The sequence below is a fragment of the Polyodon spathula genome, chromosome 3, assembly GCF_017654505.1.
Source record: "Polyodon spathula isolate WHYD16114869_AA chromosome 3, ASM1765450v1, whole genome shotgun sequence".
In the NCBI taxonomy this organism is placed as follows: Eukaryota; Metazoa; Chordata; class Actinopteri; order Acipenseriformes; family Polyodontidae; genus Polyodon; species Polyodon spathula.
Genome location: NC_054536.1, coordinates 82,730,797 through 82,749,901, shown reverse-complemented (window position 1 = coordinate 82,749,901; position 19,105 = coordinate 82,730,797). Strand labels below are relative to the sequence as shown.

The 19,105-nt window shown below is 36.3% G+C and overlaps 1 protein-coding gene across 3 annotated transcripts in view; it reads left to right on the top strand.

The window, feature by feature from the left end:
• LOC121313499 (laminin subunit alpha-3-like) overlaps positions 1-19,105 on the top strand; it is a 150,651-nt gene that overhangs the window by 76,180 nt on the left and 55,366 nt on the right. For 2 of the 3 annotated variants that reach the window (XM_041246132.1, XM_041246134.1), the window contains exons 12-29: positions 478-525; positions 880-1,017; positions 2,021-2,155; positions 2,653-2,787; positions 3,978-4,115; positions 4,709-4,761; positions 5,937-6,039; positions 7,966-8,018; positions 8,574-8,679; positions 9,688-9,787; positions 10,481-10,637; positions 11,319-11,460; positions 13,334-13,476; positions 13,833-13,939; positions 15,420-15,573; positions 17,113-17,276; positions 18,021-18,129; positions 18,673-18,770. In XM_041246132.1, coding sequence (XP_041102066.1) covers positions 478-525; positions 880-1,017; positions 2,021-2,155; positions 2,653-2,787; positions 3,978-4,115; positions 4,709-4,761; positions 5,937-6,039; positions 7,966-8,018; positions 8,574-8,679; positions 9,688-9,787; positions 10,481-10,637; positions 11,319-11,460; positions 13,334-13,476; positions 13,833-13,939; positions 15,420-15,573; positions 17,113-17,276; positions 18,021-18,129; positions 18,673-18,770 — 2,083 coding nt within the window. Of the gene's footprint in view, positions 1-477; positions 526-879; positions 1,018-2,020; positions 2,156-2,652; positions 2,788-3,977; positions 4,116-4,708; positions 4,762-5,936; positions 6,040-7,965; positions 8,019-8,573; positions 8,680-9,687; positions 9,788-10,480; positions 10,638-11,318; positions 11,461-11,626; positions 11,760-13,333; positions 13,477-13,832; positions 13,940-15,419; positions 15,574-17,112; positions 17,277-18,020; positions 18,130-18,672; positions 18,771-19,105 lie in introns of all 3 variants that reach the window. The other variant, XM_041246133.1, reaches the window with a different exon arrangement.

Sequence of the window (19,105 nt, the reverse complement as noted above, 5' to 3'; positions counted from 1 at the left end):
CACAGAGCTACAAATCTTAACGCAGTCTAGAAAATGGTAATACTAATCCTCAAAGAAAAGCATGTGGACCATTACAGGGATGGGGTGGATTCATGTATTGATTGGCTGAGCTACTGAGCTACTGATTCTTCAGAGCTGCTTGCATGTACATGTTGCATTTACATTTCTTTGAAGAAGTAATTCTACATACTGTGAATGTGGGTCATGAGGACCTTTTTTTTCTTTGAAATGGCATGTGCATGTTTATGTGCTATTTATAATCTTGTTGGAGGATATGCACTGTACTTGGCATTAACTAATTGTCTGAGCTATTGAAGGCTTTTTCTTGACTGATTTTAATGAAACTTTGAAAAATAAATAATTAAGTAATAGCTGGATAGTGAATAAACAACTGCTGTAAAGTTGTTTTTAATTCCTCCAGTATAGTCCTCCAGTATAGTTTGGCAGCACTAAGCGTATATACATTTTTTCTTGTAGAAACTAGTGATTGCCCTGCAGGCTACTTTGGACCACCGAACTGTCAGCGTAAGTAGAACCTTAATAGTGAATTATATCTCAATATCTTAGTTCGATGCCCAATCTGTTGAAAGCAAAGGATTTGTATACTGTAATTACTGTACCATTTAAAATCTGTTAGTTTTTTTTGTTTTTTTGCCAGCCTCCAAAGCCAGTTGGTGTGCATTCTTGTTCTTCGGTAGTGATGTTTTTTTGGGTTGGGATAAAACGCACTTTGATGCTTGTCTATTGCAATTTATTTATTTCAGGTACCTCTTACTGAAACACACCCTTGTTATTTTATTTGCTATGTGTGTGTTCCAGGGGGAAGTCCCTATAACAAACAGTTTGAATGGGACAGCGTTTTTGTATTTTACATTTCAGCTTGCCTGTGCTCTGGACCCGGGGTGTTAGATCAGACCTGCGCATCCCAGACTGGGGAGTGCAGATGTAGACCAGAATTTCAAGGCCGGTTCTGTGACCGCTGTGCAGTGCTGCATTTTAATTACCCTTACTGTCAAGGTAACATAAAAGTGTTTGTTTTCTCAATAAATAAACCTGGAACTAGTCTGAACTTTTTTTTGCTTGTACAATTATATTTGTTTTTAATGATCATTTACTACTGTTACAGCAGTCTTAGGATGTTGTCATGTTTGCCTGGGGCAGTCTCAATCACTGTGCACCGGTAATTTCTTGCCCCCCTGAAACACAGTTTGTTAAATATTTTCCACTGCAAAACATGAACAAAGGCACAGTTTCAAGGGGAAGAAATTACTGGTGCAGAAACATAAGAAATACAATATTATACAAATTCAGAGGGTATAAAGCATTCTTTTAACAACTCAACAACAACTCATTGTTGTTTTTATTCAAATCTTCGCAATTAAATTATTCTTTAAACACTAACATACACCATTTTTATTACTATCAGATTACAACCTAGGAATTCATTTTAATTAGGAATATGACAATGTAGTTTTAGCAGTATATGATAAGCCAAAAAAATGCTTGGGAGGAAAAAATAAATTGGCAAGGAATTAAGGAATTCCAACCATTTTCAGGTTCTGCAAAAGCTAACATTTCAGATGGCCTGTTTTACATATGCTATGCGTTTCCTATATGGGAAAGATGAGTCAGGGTAAATTATAAGATTATGCATTCAAGTTTATACTTGTTTGAGGCAACTATATTAGATACACATAAAAAACAAACAAACATACAGTATGACCTCAACAAACAGTGGGAAACCACATACGCCACAAGCATAAACAACAGACTGGCAACTCTGTGGCGAAACTCCTGATGAGAAGGCAAACATGATTTAGGATAACCTTCCATTCCTCATTTAACACATAAGTAATGAGAATACGCCTCTTTTTCCTCAGTTCAAAGCAAAGCCTAGAAAAAGATGCTATCTAACTTTTTTTAGTGTATGTTCCCAGTGAGCTCAGGGGATGTTCCTTTTAGAAATGCATGAGCCTTGCCTTTGTAAAGTGAGTCTTGTCTTTGTGATGTGGTGTTGCAGCATGTACTTGTAACACTGCGGGGACCCAGCCACAAGTCTGTGACGCAACAGGTCGCTGTCTCTGCCGGCAGGAGGTTGAAGGCTCTCGGTGTGATCAATGTCGCCCCGGGTACCACTCCTTTCCTAACTGTGATGGTAACGCTTTCCCATAAAATGTGCTAATATTTGAGATTATTGGCCCTACTCTTACAAAAGGTTCCTATAATAAAAAGCATAGGAAAGTATAATAAAGCAATGTAAAGAACAATGAGGTTTGGTAAAGCATATTAATAAACATGAAAACCATGGCAAACTGTGGTAAATGCTCAGTATAACCATGGCAAAAGCATGGTAAAACTGCAAAAATAATTACATAAGTATTTCAAATAATATGTATTCATAAATTTTATATACTTCTTATTTAAAGACTGATATGAAGAATAAAGTATCGGTTGAGAGTATGATCCATAACTAGTAAACACACAATAGTGATGAATTTAGAAATACTATATATATATATATAATATATATATATATATATATATATATATATATATATATATATATCCTAGTCATTCACTTGTCACACAGTTTTAGTGATGCAGCAGTCATAACTGGAATGGAGCTATCTAATCTTTGTTCTGTGTATACAGTTTGTTCCTGTGATGGATTTGGAGCAGTGGACAATATCTGTGGTCCTAGAGGTCAGTGTCGCTGTAAAAGCAACTACGTGGGACTGACATGCAGTCAATGTGCCCCAGGACACTACGAGTACCCCAGCTGTTTCCGTGAGTAATTGTATATTTTTGTGACTGGGCTTAACTGATATTTAAGTGACTAAGTGGAAGAGTAGTGTTGTGGTCGAGGCTAATGGCAGGAATAGCAAAGACAGGAGATGGCGATTGAAATTCAAAAACGCTTTTTCTGCGCACTTTTATTTTAACAAAAATAAATAAAAAACAAAGAAACAAAACACAAAAGAAAGTAATGAAGTGGCCAAGCAAAGGCTATCTCGGTGCAGAGCCAGCGAGCACAACCTGCTGCTCCCAGCTGTCTCCCAGCGCTTTTATAGTATATGGCCAGGTTTAATTGATCATGAATGATTCAGTTAGCATCTGGCCACATTCCACATGTTCTAGCAGGGTATTCTAACCCCAGCCTGCCATATTAAACACATATGTTTTGTAAAAATAAACAAAATACACTATTTACATGTGTAATATATAGAAATTACATGTGCAGGGCATTAAGCCTGCCACAGACACTTACATGGTTCATCCAGTGTTTGCGGTGATAAGAGTCTTCCAAGTTGATTAAAGTCAAGGACAATATACTAGTGAGGGAGACTAATCTCTATATTCACTCAATGTGCTCTTCAGTTATGGGTATTATGTAGTTTAATCTTTTCTTCTTTTAAGGTCCTGGTATATTAATTTAAAATCCCCTGATACCTTCAGTCACGCCCCCTTCGATAGTGAGTGCAATCATGTCTCCTCCAATCCATGACTGACACATTGCCTACTGTATTCGGGTGATGACTTCTGGTATTGTGACTCTACCCCCTTTCTGGATCGCTGACTTCCAACTCACCCTGGAACGAACTCTCAAACCATCCAGTCTGGGGCACACTGTTCCTGTTACACAGGGCCCTCACAGGTCGGGAGGGAGATTGTTGACTCGGATTCATTCGCTCTGTCACATAATGACACTAACTTGGGGATAAATATCCCTGCAGAGGAATTATAGAAGTGCTAGACGTCCATCCTACTAACCATAATGCCCACACAAATTATTTCTCATTAATGTCTGAAAAGAATGTCAGAACCTAGTTTTTTGGATATTTCAATGAGACACCATGTCAAACTTACATTTTTTCATGTTCAACCAGTGAAGGTAGCCTTTCTTTTTGGGTTATGGTGTTGGTCTGCTTTTGTATTTACAGCTGATGTAGGTTGTGATGACTTATGTCTTTATGCAGCGTGCCAGTGCTCACCTGATGGCTCCTATCAGATCTCCTGTGACCAGGTATCTGGCCAGTGCTCCTGTAGACCTGGTGTAACTGGACAGCGCTGTGACAGGTGTGCCGCAGGTGGCTTTGACTTCCCTCATTGCCAAGGTACGAGTCAACTGTTTCTTCTGTGCCCATCTGTTCTGTTTACTTAATAACAAAAACAGACTGCCCTTACTGTAACAGCTTTGTACAGTTCAGTAAATGTTATGAGTTGTAATGAGGTTGTCAAAAGATATCATTTATTTGAAGTGTATCAGGGAAACATCATATTGTATTTAATGCAAAACGTCTGCTAGTGTATAGCCGCAATTCTTGGAAACGTCACTGTGCATGTAAAACTTATGCAGACAATTTCTGTTTTTTGATTATTTTTATTGAAATAATTTGATTGACCACAAAAAGTACATGGCGCTAATATGTTACTCTCTGTATTGTAAAAAAAGTATGTCAAAGCATATAATAGGGATCAGTACATTCATTTCCATGTGAAGTTCATATATTAACGTACCAAGCATACATTTATATGACCTCCTCTTCCCTGTTTCACTGTGCCTTTTAGTCCCTAAAATTACAGTTATGTGACTTAGTAGTCAAAAGCTTCAGGTAGTTGATGCAGTATATATTTTAGTGAATAATAAGTGTATCCGTTATTTGCAGATTAAAATAGGATTACCTTTCAACTTCATATATTTTTTCAGTCAGTCACTGTGATCCAGCAGGCACAGAAATAAATGTTCTTGAACCACAGTTGGTAAGTGATCATTTTACAGATTTTTATACTGACCATAAAAAAGTAACCAACCAGATCATGCTTTTATTACACCACAGAAAAACATATATTACAAGGAATATTTTTATTTATGCAAGATAATAAATTAAATAAAAAACTAATACAAATAAGATGACCAGATTGCAGCCTTTACCTGGTGCATTATTGCTAATAATGCAACATCCGGACGCTGTTTGTTCTCCTATTGTTTTTTTTATGGCGGTCAGCAGTGCTGTTATTACTCAGTAACAGAATGGCAAATAAAGAATTGCTGAGATGGCTCTAATTAATGCCACCTGTTTCCATTGACGCCTAAGCCCTGCTCTCAAAAATTGAACTTATTTAGTAGACTGCAATAAATAACTTTAAAAGGTTGTAATGTAGTGTGGTTCCCAGGAAATAATAAAACTTCCTCACTCAAATAATGCCCTTGACCTTACATGCATTATTGACTTAGGAGTTCCATTATTACTTTGTAACAGCTTCAGCTATGGCCAAACTTTTTGGATCACCCTATAGAATGAAGCAATTTAGCTTCCTAAAGTCGAATGGAACGGTATAATTTTGTATATTATTGTAAAATGGTTTTAGGTGTCGTCTAAAACCATTTTATCAGTCCCTTAAGTGGTTGTAAAGAGGGATTCCACTGTGCCCTAGCTAATTCAATGCAATTTGTACACCAATAGTTGCATGTACTGTACATTAACCTCCACTAAGCATAAGAACAGAACTGGGACACCAAAGTACAGTAGGCGAGATAAGATGGTGAGCATGTAAACTGGAAATCCAAGATCGCTGTATTGTGTTATTGTGTTGTTCGTGCTTTGTTTTTGTTTTACTTTCTGTCAGTGTAGAAAAAGGTTTATCATCTGGTTTTTTGGTATGCTGAGTGTATTCTGTACTTGAAAAGGTTTTATTGTAAACTGTGAGGCTTCTGGTCAGACTGATAATTTTCTGCAATAAAGTGCATTATTGTGTTTTTTGGTTTTACTCTGGGCCAACTGCCAGTCGTTGTTCATGAGAAAGTAAATCATGTATTTTTTTTTTTCTTACTGACTGGAAATGAAATTAAATGTACAATTTAAAAGGAAAAAAAAAACACAATATAATTAAGATGTTTTGACTGTGAACATTATTTACGTTTTTGTTTGTATAAGCCGGATTCCTGCCAGTGTCTGCCAGATGTCGAAGGTCCTACTTGTAACAAGTGTAAACCACTTTACTGGAACTTAGCTCCAGAGAACCCCACCGGGTGCATAGGTAAGAGCAAAGTTACTGCCTGACATTTTAAAGAATTTTTGGACTTTTGGTACTGCTGTAGAATCTGTCCATTGGTAATGTTTACCTGTCTAAACCATTAGCGTTAAAGGGATACAAACCTCACCTTATCAGGTTCATTTCTCTGATGAAGAACAACAAGTACAGTAGACGTCAAAATATGGAACAAAAAGTGTTTGAGTCTAAACTGTGAGCTAGAGTTAAGATATTTCATGCAGACTATCAAACACAAACAGTGCAAATTCTCACTCCAAAGAACTCCTACGGGCAAACACATTTAAGAATGAATAATAATTTGATATACAGTATATTAAAAAAAAAAAAAAACAATTTCTTCCTATAATTAAGTTATTTCTTTCTAATGTGTAAATTATTGTTTTCCTGTTGGAAAATGTCTGTTCGCCAATGTCTGTTTAAACGGGTATGTGTGTATTCAAAGAGGCAAACAAACATCCTGTTGCTGCATTAACAGTGTATCTGAATACATTTTGAAAAGCAGATCTACTATGCTGTTTGATGTCCGTATATATGATACCAACACACTAATTGCAAATCAGTAGATAACTGAGGCCTATCACATATCCTATCACATGTTGCATTCATTGTTTGTGTCCGTTTCATCCCTTGAATAGTTGTAGATCCAATTAAATGGTTTTGCAGTACTGTGAGTGGATGTGAAACAGAACATGGGTTGCATTACACTTATGTTTGACGTTCTGAGAGAATTCTCACCCTTACACCTTATTAGGTGGATTTGAAGCAATAACATTTACAGTTTATAAAGATATTTATAAGATATAGCAAAATATTTTACCTTACCTTTACTGGAGGTCCTATCTCAGGTGGCTGTCTAACTCTAAACCGAATCCAGTCGAAGTATTGTTCTTTCAACAGTTGTTTTATTTGGGCTGTGTATTGTAAATAAAAGTATATTTTTGCCCTAACATGTCACTGTAACAATATATTATATTTCACTATATTTTGTAAATATATGTTTCACATTTCTTTATAATCTGCAAATTGTATATATAGATCTAATAAAGCTTAAGGGTGACAAGTCTGGCAGAATTGTGTGTTTTCAAATGTTAGAATGAATTGTAACATAATCAATACATGAAGGAGAAAGCTGCCACACTTTTAATACATACTTGTATGGTGTTGTGGTAACCCAGCATTTCAAATGAAGGTAGCATTTGCAGGGAGTGTCAGCTCATCATGTGGAAGGAGTAACATGCTATATTATCACAGTTCAGTACTGTCTTTTATAGTTATTACAGAAAGAACCCATTTCTATTTTATTTTCTAAATAAGTGTATGGTTTTGTGTGCAGCCTTAGGGATTGGAAACTTAATTTTGATAAAATGTTGGTTGTTCCATCTTAACTTCTTTGGAAGTATAGATTTTGGGGTCGCCAGTACCCTTGTTCTTATTGACCATTAACTACATTTTTGTGACACTTTCTGTGTCCATCCTTGCAGTGTTTTGAATTTCCCATCCATGCTGTGTTTTGAATTTCCATCCATTCAAACCCATAAAAGCCAACATTATAGTTACACAGTGCATAGGGTTAATTTAATTTTAGTGTGTTACACTATTGCTAATAGGACAAAAATACAATAATTTATTGAAAGAATGATCAATTCATACGTTGAGAGTGGCATGTGTGTGTGTGTGTTTTTTTTGTTTTGTTTTTTTTTCCTGACAATTGATCCATTGAGCAGAAATGTACAGAAGGTTGCCTGTGAAAGTTTAAAGACCAGGAGCCCTAACTTTGATCTCACCTGCGCAGTGTCAGGTTAAACGGTGTTGTGTCTCACTCAGGAACAGATGAGTGCTCCTATAATCATAGTGCATTCACTGCTGCCTTTGGCCTTGCCTTTTGTCTCCTCTCCTTCCTGTTGTTTGCAGAGTGTCAGTGTGATGTGAAGGGAACAATCAGTGGAGTCGGGCAATGTCAACAAGTGAGTTGAAAAAGTTTAACCATTTAAATGCACACTGTGTAATCTGTAAATACAATGCCTCCTCCATCTTTCACCATGTGATCATTCACTGGCCACGTCCACAATATAAGGGCACCTCACTAATTCAATGTTTTAGATATTTATTTCAGGTTTTTCTTTTTATGGATACTGTATACAAGTGTTGCAATAATTAACAAGCAATACAGGTTTATTACTGAATACACAGGGCACGTTATTATTGGTTGAAGTTCAAAATCCACGTTAAAGCTTTGTTTCATTTTATAAAGTAATTCTAAGGTTGTATTATAATGCTTACAGAAAATATTTGCTAAAACCTGTGTATTACCTTTTTATTATAAACACAAAGACGTGAACGTGAATGTAGAACTTTGGCACAAAAGATGTGTGTTTTGTATTACCGTATTGCATTTTTTCAGTGAACTTGTCAAGCTATATGATCTGCAAATGTTTAAATGAGCATGTATTTAGAAATGCGTGTGTTCTATTCATTTATTACTTGTAAGACTAGTGTTCTTTTTTCCTTTTCGTTTATAGAAAAATGGTCAGTGCTTCTGCAAACCAAACACCTGCAGTCACACCTGCAATACTTGTAAAGCTGGATACTTCTTGCTAGAGAGAAGAAACTATTTTGGTTGCAGAGGTTAGTTCATTTTCATGGGATTGAATTACATTTGATATGTACAGTCTTAATTACTAATCCTTTAAGGAGCTAAATAGATTAACACACTGTTTTATACAAAAACAGGATGTAAATACGTATCTTAAGTTATGAAACAGCAACACCGGTTATGCAGATACAGTATAAATACTTGTTTGGTTATCTTTCATATTTTTGTACAATCAATTGTGAGTTCAGAGATAAACTATAGACCATATCATTTCCTTAGCATGTTACCTTAGACTTCAAATTAGATGTAGGAAGAGACTAGCCTTGATGAGCTGAAATGACACTTCTCATTCCCAAACCATTGCTATGTTGTTATGTGTTTATGTGGGTGGACCTATCTTAGAGTACCATATCTCAACAAAACCCAAAATATAGTTTTGTGTTATGATGCTTATCTAAAATAATGTTACTGTGATACAGAAACTGGTTCTTCTAGTGTCAGACAACCTATTAGTCTAATAAGTGTAGTCTTATGGTTTGGATGCTGTGGAGAAATTGCCTTTTTATATGAAATGCAACTGGATGCAGAGACTTTCCCCAGCTTTCTTCAGCACACTATATCAGCCATACATACATACTTGTTCACCTCTAGTGTTGTTAGTAAAGCTGTGTCAAGCATTGTTGTTAACTTGTGTATAAACTTTATGCAAACACAATGTAAACAATCAAAACAGGAAGTTACCATCAAGCCAAACAGGAAGTATAGCGTCAGACATATATGACGCATGTTATTAAATTGTTTTATCATCATCCTTCTTCTTCTTCTTCTTCTTCTTCTTCTTCTTCTTCTTCTTCTTCTTCTTCTTCTTCTTATGTTTGTGTTTTTATATTGTTATATTTTTTTAAGCAGTTAACTAATATATTTTTGAAACAATGAAATAGTCTTGCTGAGTTTGTTATGCTGGTTTGGCAGAGTTCTTCTCAAACATGCCTGACATGATACCTCTGAATGAACAAGAACCCTGCTGTTCTTGTTGACAGGCTGCCAATGTGACATTGGAGGCTGTGCCAGCCTAACATGCGATGAGAGGTCGGGAACGTGCCCCTGCAGAAAAAATGTGGAGGGGCGCACCTGTAACCAGTAAGGATAAACATCAACTAATTAACCTTGTTCTGTATCTCTGCTCACCTTTCTTCTGACGTTTTGAGTCGTTTTTTTTATAACATTTTTTTTTTATGTTGTTAGTATGAGCTGTAAAACTGATGAAAGCATTGTTGCCATTTTTAGGTTGCCGGTGCATAACTTGAAAAAACGAACCATTCTTCAATCAGAGTTTGATAGTTTATTTCATAGTTAACATCCCGCTGGTTAGCAGTAACATGCCTTTTTGTCTCACAGACTAAACTACAGAAAATACAATAATAAGACACAATACATTTATATTTATAATGTAAAATTCAATATGGGTAGTAGATTTAGAAGTCACCATCTATGTTTAACATAAGAAATAAATAATCAGAGTTAGTTTTAGTCCAGCTCAAGTAGTATACAGTAGGTGACTAGCAAAACTGACTGACTCATTTTTAACACTGGTGCTGCAGAGGTGGTAGTCATATAGATTTCACATTGATAACAGTATCATATCAAATAAAGACTTTTTAAAGAAGTTCATTTATTTCTAATTCATGTGCATATTGTGGTAGTGTTTATGCCTAAAATTGTAACATCTTCCTTTGCAGTTTCTTAGAATTAATATGCCACAACGGTATGGGTAGCTGTGTAATTAATTTTTCATCTGTGTGCTTCTGAACTCTTAACAAAATACTTACACAGGCCAGAAAAGGGCTATTACTTCCCTGATCTGCATCATTTGAAGTATGAAATTGAGGATGGCACCACGCCCAATGGGAGGACAGTGCGCTTTGGTTATGACTCCCAGGAGTTTCCAGGGTTCAGCTGGAGGGGCTATGCAACCATGTCTCCAGCTCAGGTATGTAATGTTACTGCAATTCTAAGAACTTACGAGATTCCATTGATATCAGTTAAACATACGATACACGTCCTTTGGAGGTCAGAACAGTAAATTAGCCTGAAGCTTCCTGTAAACACAGCACCTGCTGCTGTTGAATCTTTTAATTACAGCACAATGGTTGATGATGTCACAGAACCCCTTAATTGAATGTTCTACCTGGGGGACACTTTGTGTGCACAAAAATGTGTGCTACATACACTACTATGTGCTACATAGCTTCATATTCCTGTTCATATTCCTGTTAAAGTGTTTCTCTGTTGCAGTGGCACCAGCATTATTCTGACATTACTGTTAGAGTCAATTGTATAAGAAAGTAGTACTTACAGTAACTTTCACTTTAGAAATAGTTGGAGAATATTGAACAATTATAGTGAAAACTTTGTTTTATACACAAAACCTATGTAAAAATATGGATATCAATACTTAGGGTGAATGTCAGTACATTTTGGAAGCTATGTTTTCATACTTCAGGTAACTGTCAGTTGCTCTTTATAAATGTTGGTTGCTATGGATAAATGTCGGTCTCTGTGGTGGTATTTCCCTCCCTGGGTGCTAGGTTCCGGTGGTCTTCTCTGGGTGGTAGTAATACTGTATTGTACTCTCTGTTTCTTCCCTTTGCCTAATGCTGCTTCTTCCTAGTCAGAGGTGGTCCTGCCAGTCACTGTGCCTTCTCCTAACCCCTACCACATAATAGTCCGTTACGCGACCCCGACTTCCAAAAGGCTGTTAAGAGGGATGATCTCTGTGTCTGAGGAAGTACATTTTCACTCTTGTTGTAACAGTAAGTCACTCCAGGGTCTCTACACCTGCTTTTCTAGTAGCTTTGCTAATGGTACATGTCCATCTTTTGCATGGCCTCTCGTGTCATCTTGCCATCTTTAGATGCTAACTTTGTATTATGTTTGTTTCCTCACTGGACAGTTCTGTATAATAACTTACCTTTTCAGAACGAAGTCAGAATAACACTGCATGTGGATGAATCAAACAACTATTTGTTCCGTGTCATCCTGAGATTTCTTAACCCTGGATATGCAACTGTGTATGGTCATGTAACGGCATCCCATATCCGTTCTAACGAAGGTAAGGCTTGACTGGAAAGTCTAGGCCCAGGCACTTTTTCATGTTAAAATTGTGTGTAAGTATGCATCAACTGTACATTAGAAGTGACTTCAAGTGTTATTTTAAATGCTTTTTCACATTTCTTGTCTGGAGAAGTGCCAAGACTGAACAGGTTTCTTCACTCCATGCAAGTCATGTGACAAAGTGATCTTTCAACTCTGCCACCTATACTGTCTGTCTTTTTTAATTTGGAGAATAGATGGGGTCTGGAAGAGTTGAAAGGTCATATTGTCTTCCTATTTGAATGGAATAAGAGAGGCTCTTCAGTCCAAATTTAAGTGTCTCAAAATTAGAGAAAAATTTGAATAACTCAATGTCAGAGCAACAGAACCCATAACAACACAGAATCATCACAAACACCATAAAGGAAAAAGAGCAAAAATGTAACTTTTAAACAACTTACTCTTTAAGAATATTAGCATCTTGATAGGGTTTGCCCCTACTTTGCGAGTCCATTTTGTAAGGTAAACTTTGGAGGCATTGTGTCTTGTTAAATGCTGTTTTTGATATGGGCGTGGGGTTACCCTGAATTTCCTATCTACTGTACATTATCCACACCCAAAGTTGTGAAAGTCATGTTAGCATGAAATTGTATTGTTTTATTTATAACACAGGTTCCGTTCAGATGGCCTGAGATCCTGTTTGTCTGAGATCATCCTTTGGGATTAAAATTCCTCTGAATATATTTCAAGAATTGCAAGAAATACATTTTAGGCCTCAATCAGTTACAACACACAAAACATCAGTCAAACGGTGTTGTGTAATAAAGAATCATTATCATTCATTCACTAACACAGCAATCAAAGCAAGTAAAATGGATTGGCTGATCACCTAGACATATTTACTAGTGATTATACAGCAAGCAAATCTACAATTGTATGTCATCTAAGTTCTAATCTTTATATATTTTTTTTATATATTTGATTTAATCTTTATGCATGTTAACCGGAGATTGTGCGTTGTTTACTCCTGCTAACTTCTTTACCATTTAGTAATGTTGTCTGCATGAAACATACACCTTGCTGTTTTATTTTCTAGTTGCCATACCACTAACAACGTAACATAACAATTGAAATACATGAAGGTTACATTACTGTTATTTTTTATGTTTTTTCACCACCCTTGCACTTGAACCCTTAAGGTATGAAAGTGTTGTGAATATTAGAATCTTAGCATTTCCATTATGCCTATATTAACTTTAGAATTTGTATAATGAACATGAGAAAATAAATCTAGTTTAGACTGAACTATAAAGTGTAATGAAAATGCTATATATGGTTACAGAGCAAAGTTAGAAAACAAGGTTTTCAGTTTGGGTAATTAAAATTAAATAATACAGAAATACCAGGAGTAATTGAAAGGCTGATTCATACCTCAACAGTGTGACCATCACTGAAAGCGATTTTCAGTCACTCTAGTCTGGCGTTCCAAGGGAGACTGGATGTAAGAGTTGAATTTCTCTCAACTCTAGCTGGTTGTGTCGCACTAGACTGAAGCAGGAACCAGCCTTCACTCTTGATTGTTTTCATTCTTAGGGTCAGTGCAAAGCAAGGAGATCCTGTTCCCATCGAGTCCTGAACCAGCATTCATCACTGTCCCAGGGAGCGGTTTTGCACAGTCGTTTCCACTCACCCCTGGAAAGTGGATTGTTAGCATTAAAGCTGAAGGAGTGCTCCTGGTAAGAGTAACTGACATTGTAGGGTGTGAGTGCTTCCTCAGAAGACACTAGAGGCTGCCCTGAAAGACATTGCATTAGATTATACTTTTAGTAAATCATGTTATACAACGATTTGAAACGTGATGGATACAGTTTCTTGACATGTCTTAAAAAAAAAAAACACACCAAAAAAAACCTAAAAGGATGTGTTATTGATGACAAGTTGACTGGTCCCCCATAGAGAAGAGTCCCAATCAAAAGGCCATGTATAACAGTAACACAAGACACTATCGGTATTTGTATTTTTACTGTGTACCTTGGTGTCTTTTACCTTCATCCATTTGTAATGTTTTGCCGTTTCTTGCTCTTGTATCCAGGACTACTTGGTGCTACTGCCTAGCAATTATTTCGAAGCTCCTATCCTGCAGCTGAAGGTGACTGAGCCCTGCAGTTATGAGACCACCCAGGAGAATATTCATAAAAAGTATGTTTTATTTAGAAGATTCCTAGTTGTTTTACAAAATAAATCTTCTAAGGATTACTGCTTTGGTGTGTGTGTGTGTGTGTGTGTGTGTGTGTGTGTGTGTGTGTGTGTGTGTGTGTGAGTGAACATGGCTTTGTGGAAAAAGTAGTGTTACAAAAAACAGCAACTTGTTGCGCGTATAAATATTCGTTATCTCAGCTTATGTGTTCTTTATATTTCATTTTTAGTTTCAGTCATCCCATCCTGGTGAATATTTAAAACTTTAATATTTAATTTGGTGTATCAATGAACTTGTACCCCTCTAACAAAGATGAAATATGGTAGTTCTTATATCCACAATGGGCCTGGGTTATATGCTGATGGTATAGTATGTACAGTGTGTTTTCTAGGGTCGGGCGATATATACCGGTATTGTTGTTGTTACAGGTGACTTTTTCATGACGTTAAACATATTGTCGCAAATAAATTATGTTGTTCCATTTTTTCTTTTTTTGGTCAACCCTTATCTTGTGTGTAACGCAAACTTCATAGGGAGGCCACTAGATAGTACAGATTAATATTTATATTATCAACCATTTAATCAATCAGGCGTCACATTAAACTTTTAAAAAGGTTCATTTAAATTCTGTTCGATATACCCGAATATATAGACCAGTGTTTTGGACACAGGCTTCACCTTGCTATCAGCAAGTCATTTACCTTATTTTATCAACAATGTGATGTACCCGTCTTTGTGTTATTTAGTGTTTAATTAGTGTTACTATTTTGTGCGTTACACTAACAATATTAAAAATTATTTACTTTTATTATTAAACTATATTTACTTGCCCAACGTTTCTGTTGTTGCATGTTAATAAACATGTGCATATAGATACAGTCCATGGTGAGAGTAACTTACTATGACAGAATATATGTATTTTTAAAAAAAAATTCTGTCATGGCCTTAATAGATGAAAAACCTTAGAAAGGAAAGCATGTTGTGTATTGCAAATGATGTAAACATACAGTATTAGAAGCTTTTTAGGCCTGTAGTATTATATAAAAGCAGTTTTTAAAAGTACTTTGTTCTAAATTTTAACATACAAATGCAAAAAAAAAAAAAAAAAAAAAAACTTCTTCAGAATATTAAGGTAGTGTAGTCCAGTGGTTAAAGTCGAGGGCTTGTAACTAGAAGGTCACTGGTTCAAATCACACCACTACCACTGTCTGACTCACTGTGTGACCCCGAGTAAGTCCTGTAACCTTGGGGCGCTCCATCCTGTGGAAGAGATGTTAAATCAATGTCCTATTGTAAGTGACTCTCTGTAAAGTGCATTGTGATGGTGGTCCACTATTAAAGGCGCTATATAAAAATAAAGATATTATTATATATATCATCTTGAACATCTAAAATATCATGATGTAGTTGAGGTATATTGCCCACCCCTATCATTTCCACAACAAAACTTAAAACTCTTTTCTTTTTGGATGCTTTTTGCAGCTGCCTGCTGTATAAGCATATTCCAATGGACAGATTTCCCAGCGTACTGGGCACAGAGGGTTTGTACTCGGTGCGAGGCAGGCGAAAGAGGCAAGCTCGTGTCCGGCAGCCCACGCCAGAACATCCAGAGATGGCCGTATTCAATGGTAGACAGGTAGGACACGGTAGCACATATTCAGGTCACCCCTCAGGTGAGATTAAGGGTCAGTGGGTTGTATTTGGAGTTGCTTCAGGTACTGTATCCAGAACTACACCTGCGGCCTGGTTGCTATGGGAACTGTTCTGTCAAAGCATTTCTAAGGGTGGATTGCGCACATCGAGATTCTGCCTTTATCAGACTCGATCCCTGATTGAATCCTGGATTGCTGCTTTTTTCTGTTGCACAGATCAAGATTCAAATTCAATCCTATATTTTATTCCAATCCTGGTGTTAGGTGGAGTCTGAATTCGTGTGAAGATGGCAGGTTATTTTGAATGTGTTAGGCAAATTAGGCATTCCTTTTATTGAATTTGGTGACAAAAGTTTTATACAGAGATTCAGAATGAGAAAAGAAAGCATAACATAATTGGTTAATATATTAAAACCACAAATAGTCAGACACAAAAGACTCTTCCTCCACTCATTCAAGTGCTACTTACGCTGAGATTTTATGTCACCGGGTCGTTTCAGAAAGTATTTGGGGACCTGTTTCATGTCGATGTGTTGACTGTGTGTAGAGTAATTCACAGGATCACTGAAGCTATAGCAAATTTACATGAGCAATAGATTACATTTCCATCGAGAGAACGCATTTCAAGCCGTCATATACAGCAATTGTTTTTTACTAGAGCAGGTTTTCCAGCTGTAGTAGGTGCTATAAGCAGGTTCAGATGGTAGTGATATTCTTTGCCATTTATTGAATAGCTTGTTATAGTCACTAACAAGTGACAACATGAATAAATGCTAATGATTTAATTGTACAATGTATTGATTTTACTGTTACAGTTACTGGCATTGTTAATAAATGCCAAGATCTTTTTTATGTATTAAATTGACTGTTCAACAATAGTAGTATAGTAAATGATTTAATACTTTTCATTTATTTAAGTGAGTGTTATTGTCACTGGCAACAGGAATAAATACTAATGCTATGTGTTAAAGTTGTTGACAGGGAGTAAATGCTAAGAAATGGTTTACATTTATTAAGTTTCTAATTTATTAAGCTGAAATATGGAAATGGCTAGCAACACAAATTAATACCACTTGAAAAAGGTACTTGAAATTTGCAATCCATGCAATTTGGTCACACTGTGGCCCCCTGTCCCCTGTGCTGCCCTCTGCTCTAAACTTTGGGTACACCTGCCCTAATGAGTGACTAGTGCTGCCTATGGTAATTTACCAATTAGCTAATTTAAGTCTCGTAATGACCTCATCTTTGATTTTAGCATGGAACCTTAACCTTCTCATGCCAGGACTCCTGTGCCAGGCCTCTCGGCTTATTAAGCCAATATTAAGCCCAAAAAGCTTGCAGAGAGAGACATAGGGAAAAGCAACAGAAATGAACACAACACATACAAATGGTATGAATATGGTATGAATAAGTCAGGGGACAGGGTCCTTTACCCTATCACGCTAAGGTTCAAAGAAAACAGTGTAGTCATCTGTAATGAACTGTTGACTTATTTTTACAGTACACCTTTTTTTTCTTCTCAGGCTAAGGTACAACTAAGACTAAGAGTGCCCCAGCCTGGTAAATATGTGGTGGTTCTGGAGTATTCCAACGAAGAAGAGACTGTTCAAAACGTGAATGTGGTGCTAAACAATCCACCAGGTGCAGTCACACAGGGACGAGCAAATATCTACAGCTGCAAATACAGGTGTGAATGTCAAGCATGGCACTGCCTCTTATTGTCACTGCAGTTACTTAGTGTAAAGAGTTATCTTTCTTGGTTGTGATCTAAGATGGATTCAGAAACAACACTGCTATTTATCCATCTACTTTTTGGAATATTTTAAATCTTACCTGTTAAATAGCTTATGCGTGTTTTGTATAGTTCTGTATTGCTGTATCTTTTTTTTATATCATTATTTAGCAGGCTTACTAAACAGAGTTCCTTTTCAACTACACAAGCAGCTGAATTTCTTGTGGTTGTTTTGGAAAACTTTTTAGAACACATTTTCAGCGGATGCTTTGTGCATAAAGGGTTAATAAATAATAAATAATATAAAATAATGATCTAAGTAGGGAGAGTGATGGAGAACACACACACACACCATTACAAGGATATAAACACATGAGAAATTAAATATTATAAAAATGCATGTTATGTAACTTTGATAACCCTTTAATGTTTTCATGTACACTGTATAAAATGAGTATTAAATCTATACGTACTATGATTATACAGTATCTGGTAATAAAATTACATTCAATTACAATTGGCTTGTGGACATGTATCAAGTACAAGAACATTTAGGGATGATATAAAAACTACATTTTATTAAAAATAATAACAAAAATCTCTGCCTTAAGTTAAGCAGTTGTTCAGTTTCTATAGCTATCCAGAATCCACTTTTTAAAATAGTAAAGGAAGTCTCACAGTCTTTCTATTGTTTTGTAGTTTCCTGTGTCGTAGTGTTGCTGTCGATGGAAAGAATCGCATTGCTGTGTATGAATTGCCAACTAATGCAGAGCTGCTTCTACAGGCATCAACAGCCAGTTTTCTTCTGGTAAGTTCTCTCTATATTAATAAGAGCTTGTCTCTGCACTTATAAAATATCAGCCCCCCCCCCCCTCCATCGACATGCCTTGACATTAGGATGGAGCAGCAATCCAAGCTTTTAACAATTTGGGAGTGATCTAACCTCCTGATTAATGCAGTTATTCTGTGGAATTTGACATGATTGTGTTGATTTCCATCTAGTTTCCTGAACAGGGGAACACTATTTTAGGAACACAATTATTTGCCTTAATCTCAGCATCACATTTGACAATGCTTAGCTGACTGCTTGACAGGGTACTTGGCGGATCTGTTAAATACAGCTTTAAAAATGAGTTTACAGATTAGTGCAGCTGAAAGGGATATGTTGGTAGATAAAATTCCTTCCAGTTACAGGCATGCAGAAGACATAAGTGAGAAAAACTGGACTCCTCACAAAATAATTTCACTCAGAGTGAAGTTTACAGCATTTTGTTCCCTAAAAAAACAAACATAATATTGTTTTAGTTGTAAGCTTACTTTTTTGTATGTTATTGTTATATTTATTTTACAGTACAAAGTATATGTTGCACCTGCTGAGGATTTCTCCACAGAGTATGTCAATCCGATGGTCCACTGCATTGCAACTCATGGACATTTTACAGAAAAAAGGTATCTGCAATATACACTGTCGAATAACTAATAATAATAGAGAGATTGTAACACCCCATTACACTATACAGTATAATAGGGTATTACAATCAAACTACTGACTAAACATTACACATAGAAAAACAGAGCAGTACACAATTGGGTTATAACAGGACTGGATAAGCCACTTCATGCAGGAAAAGGTAAAACAAAAATAGCAGTAAGAATAAATCTAAGCAGCTGGGATAGTGTTAGAAATGAACTTGGAGTTATTTTTATGGTTCAGAGAATTGGAATAATGAATAAGGAAGTCAAGATCATATCTGACAGGCTAGTGGAGCGGAAAGGGAGTAGAG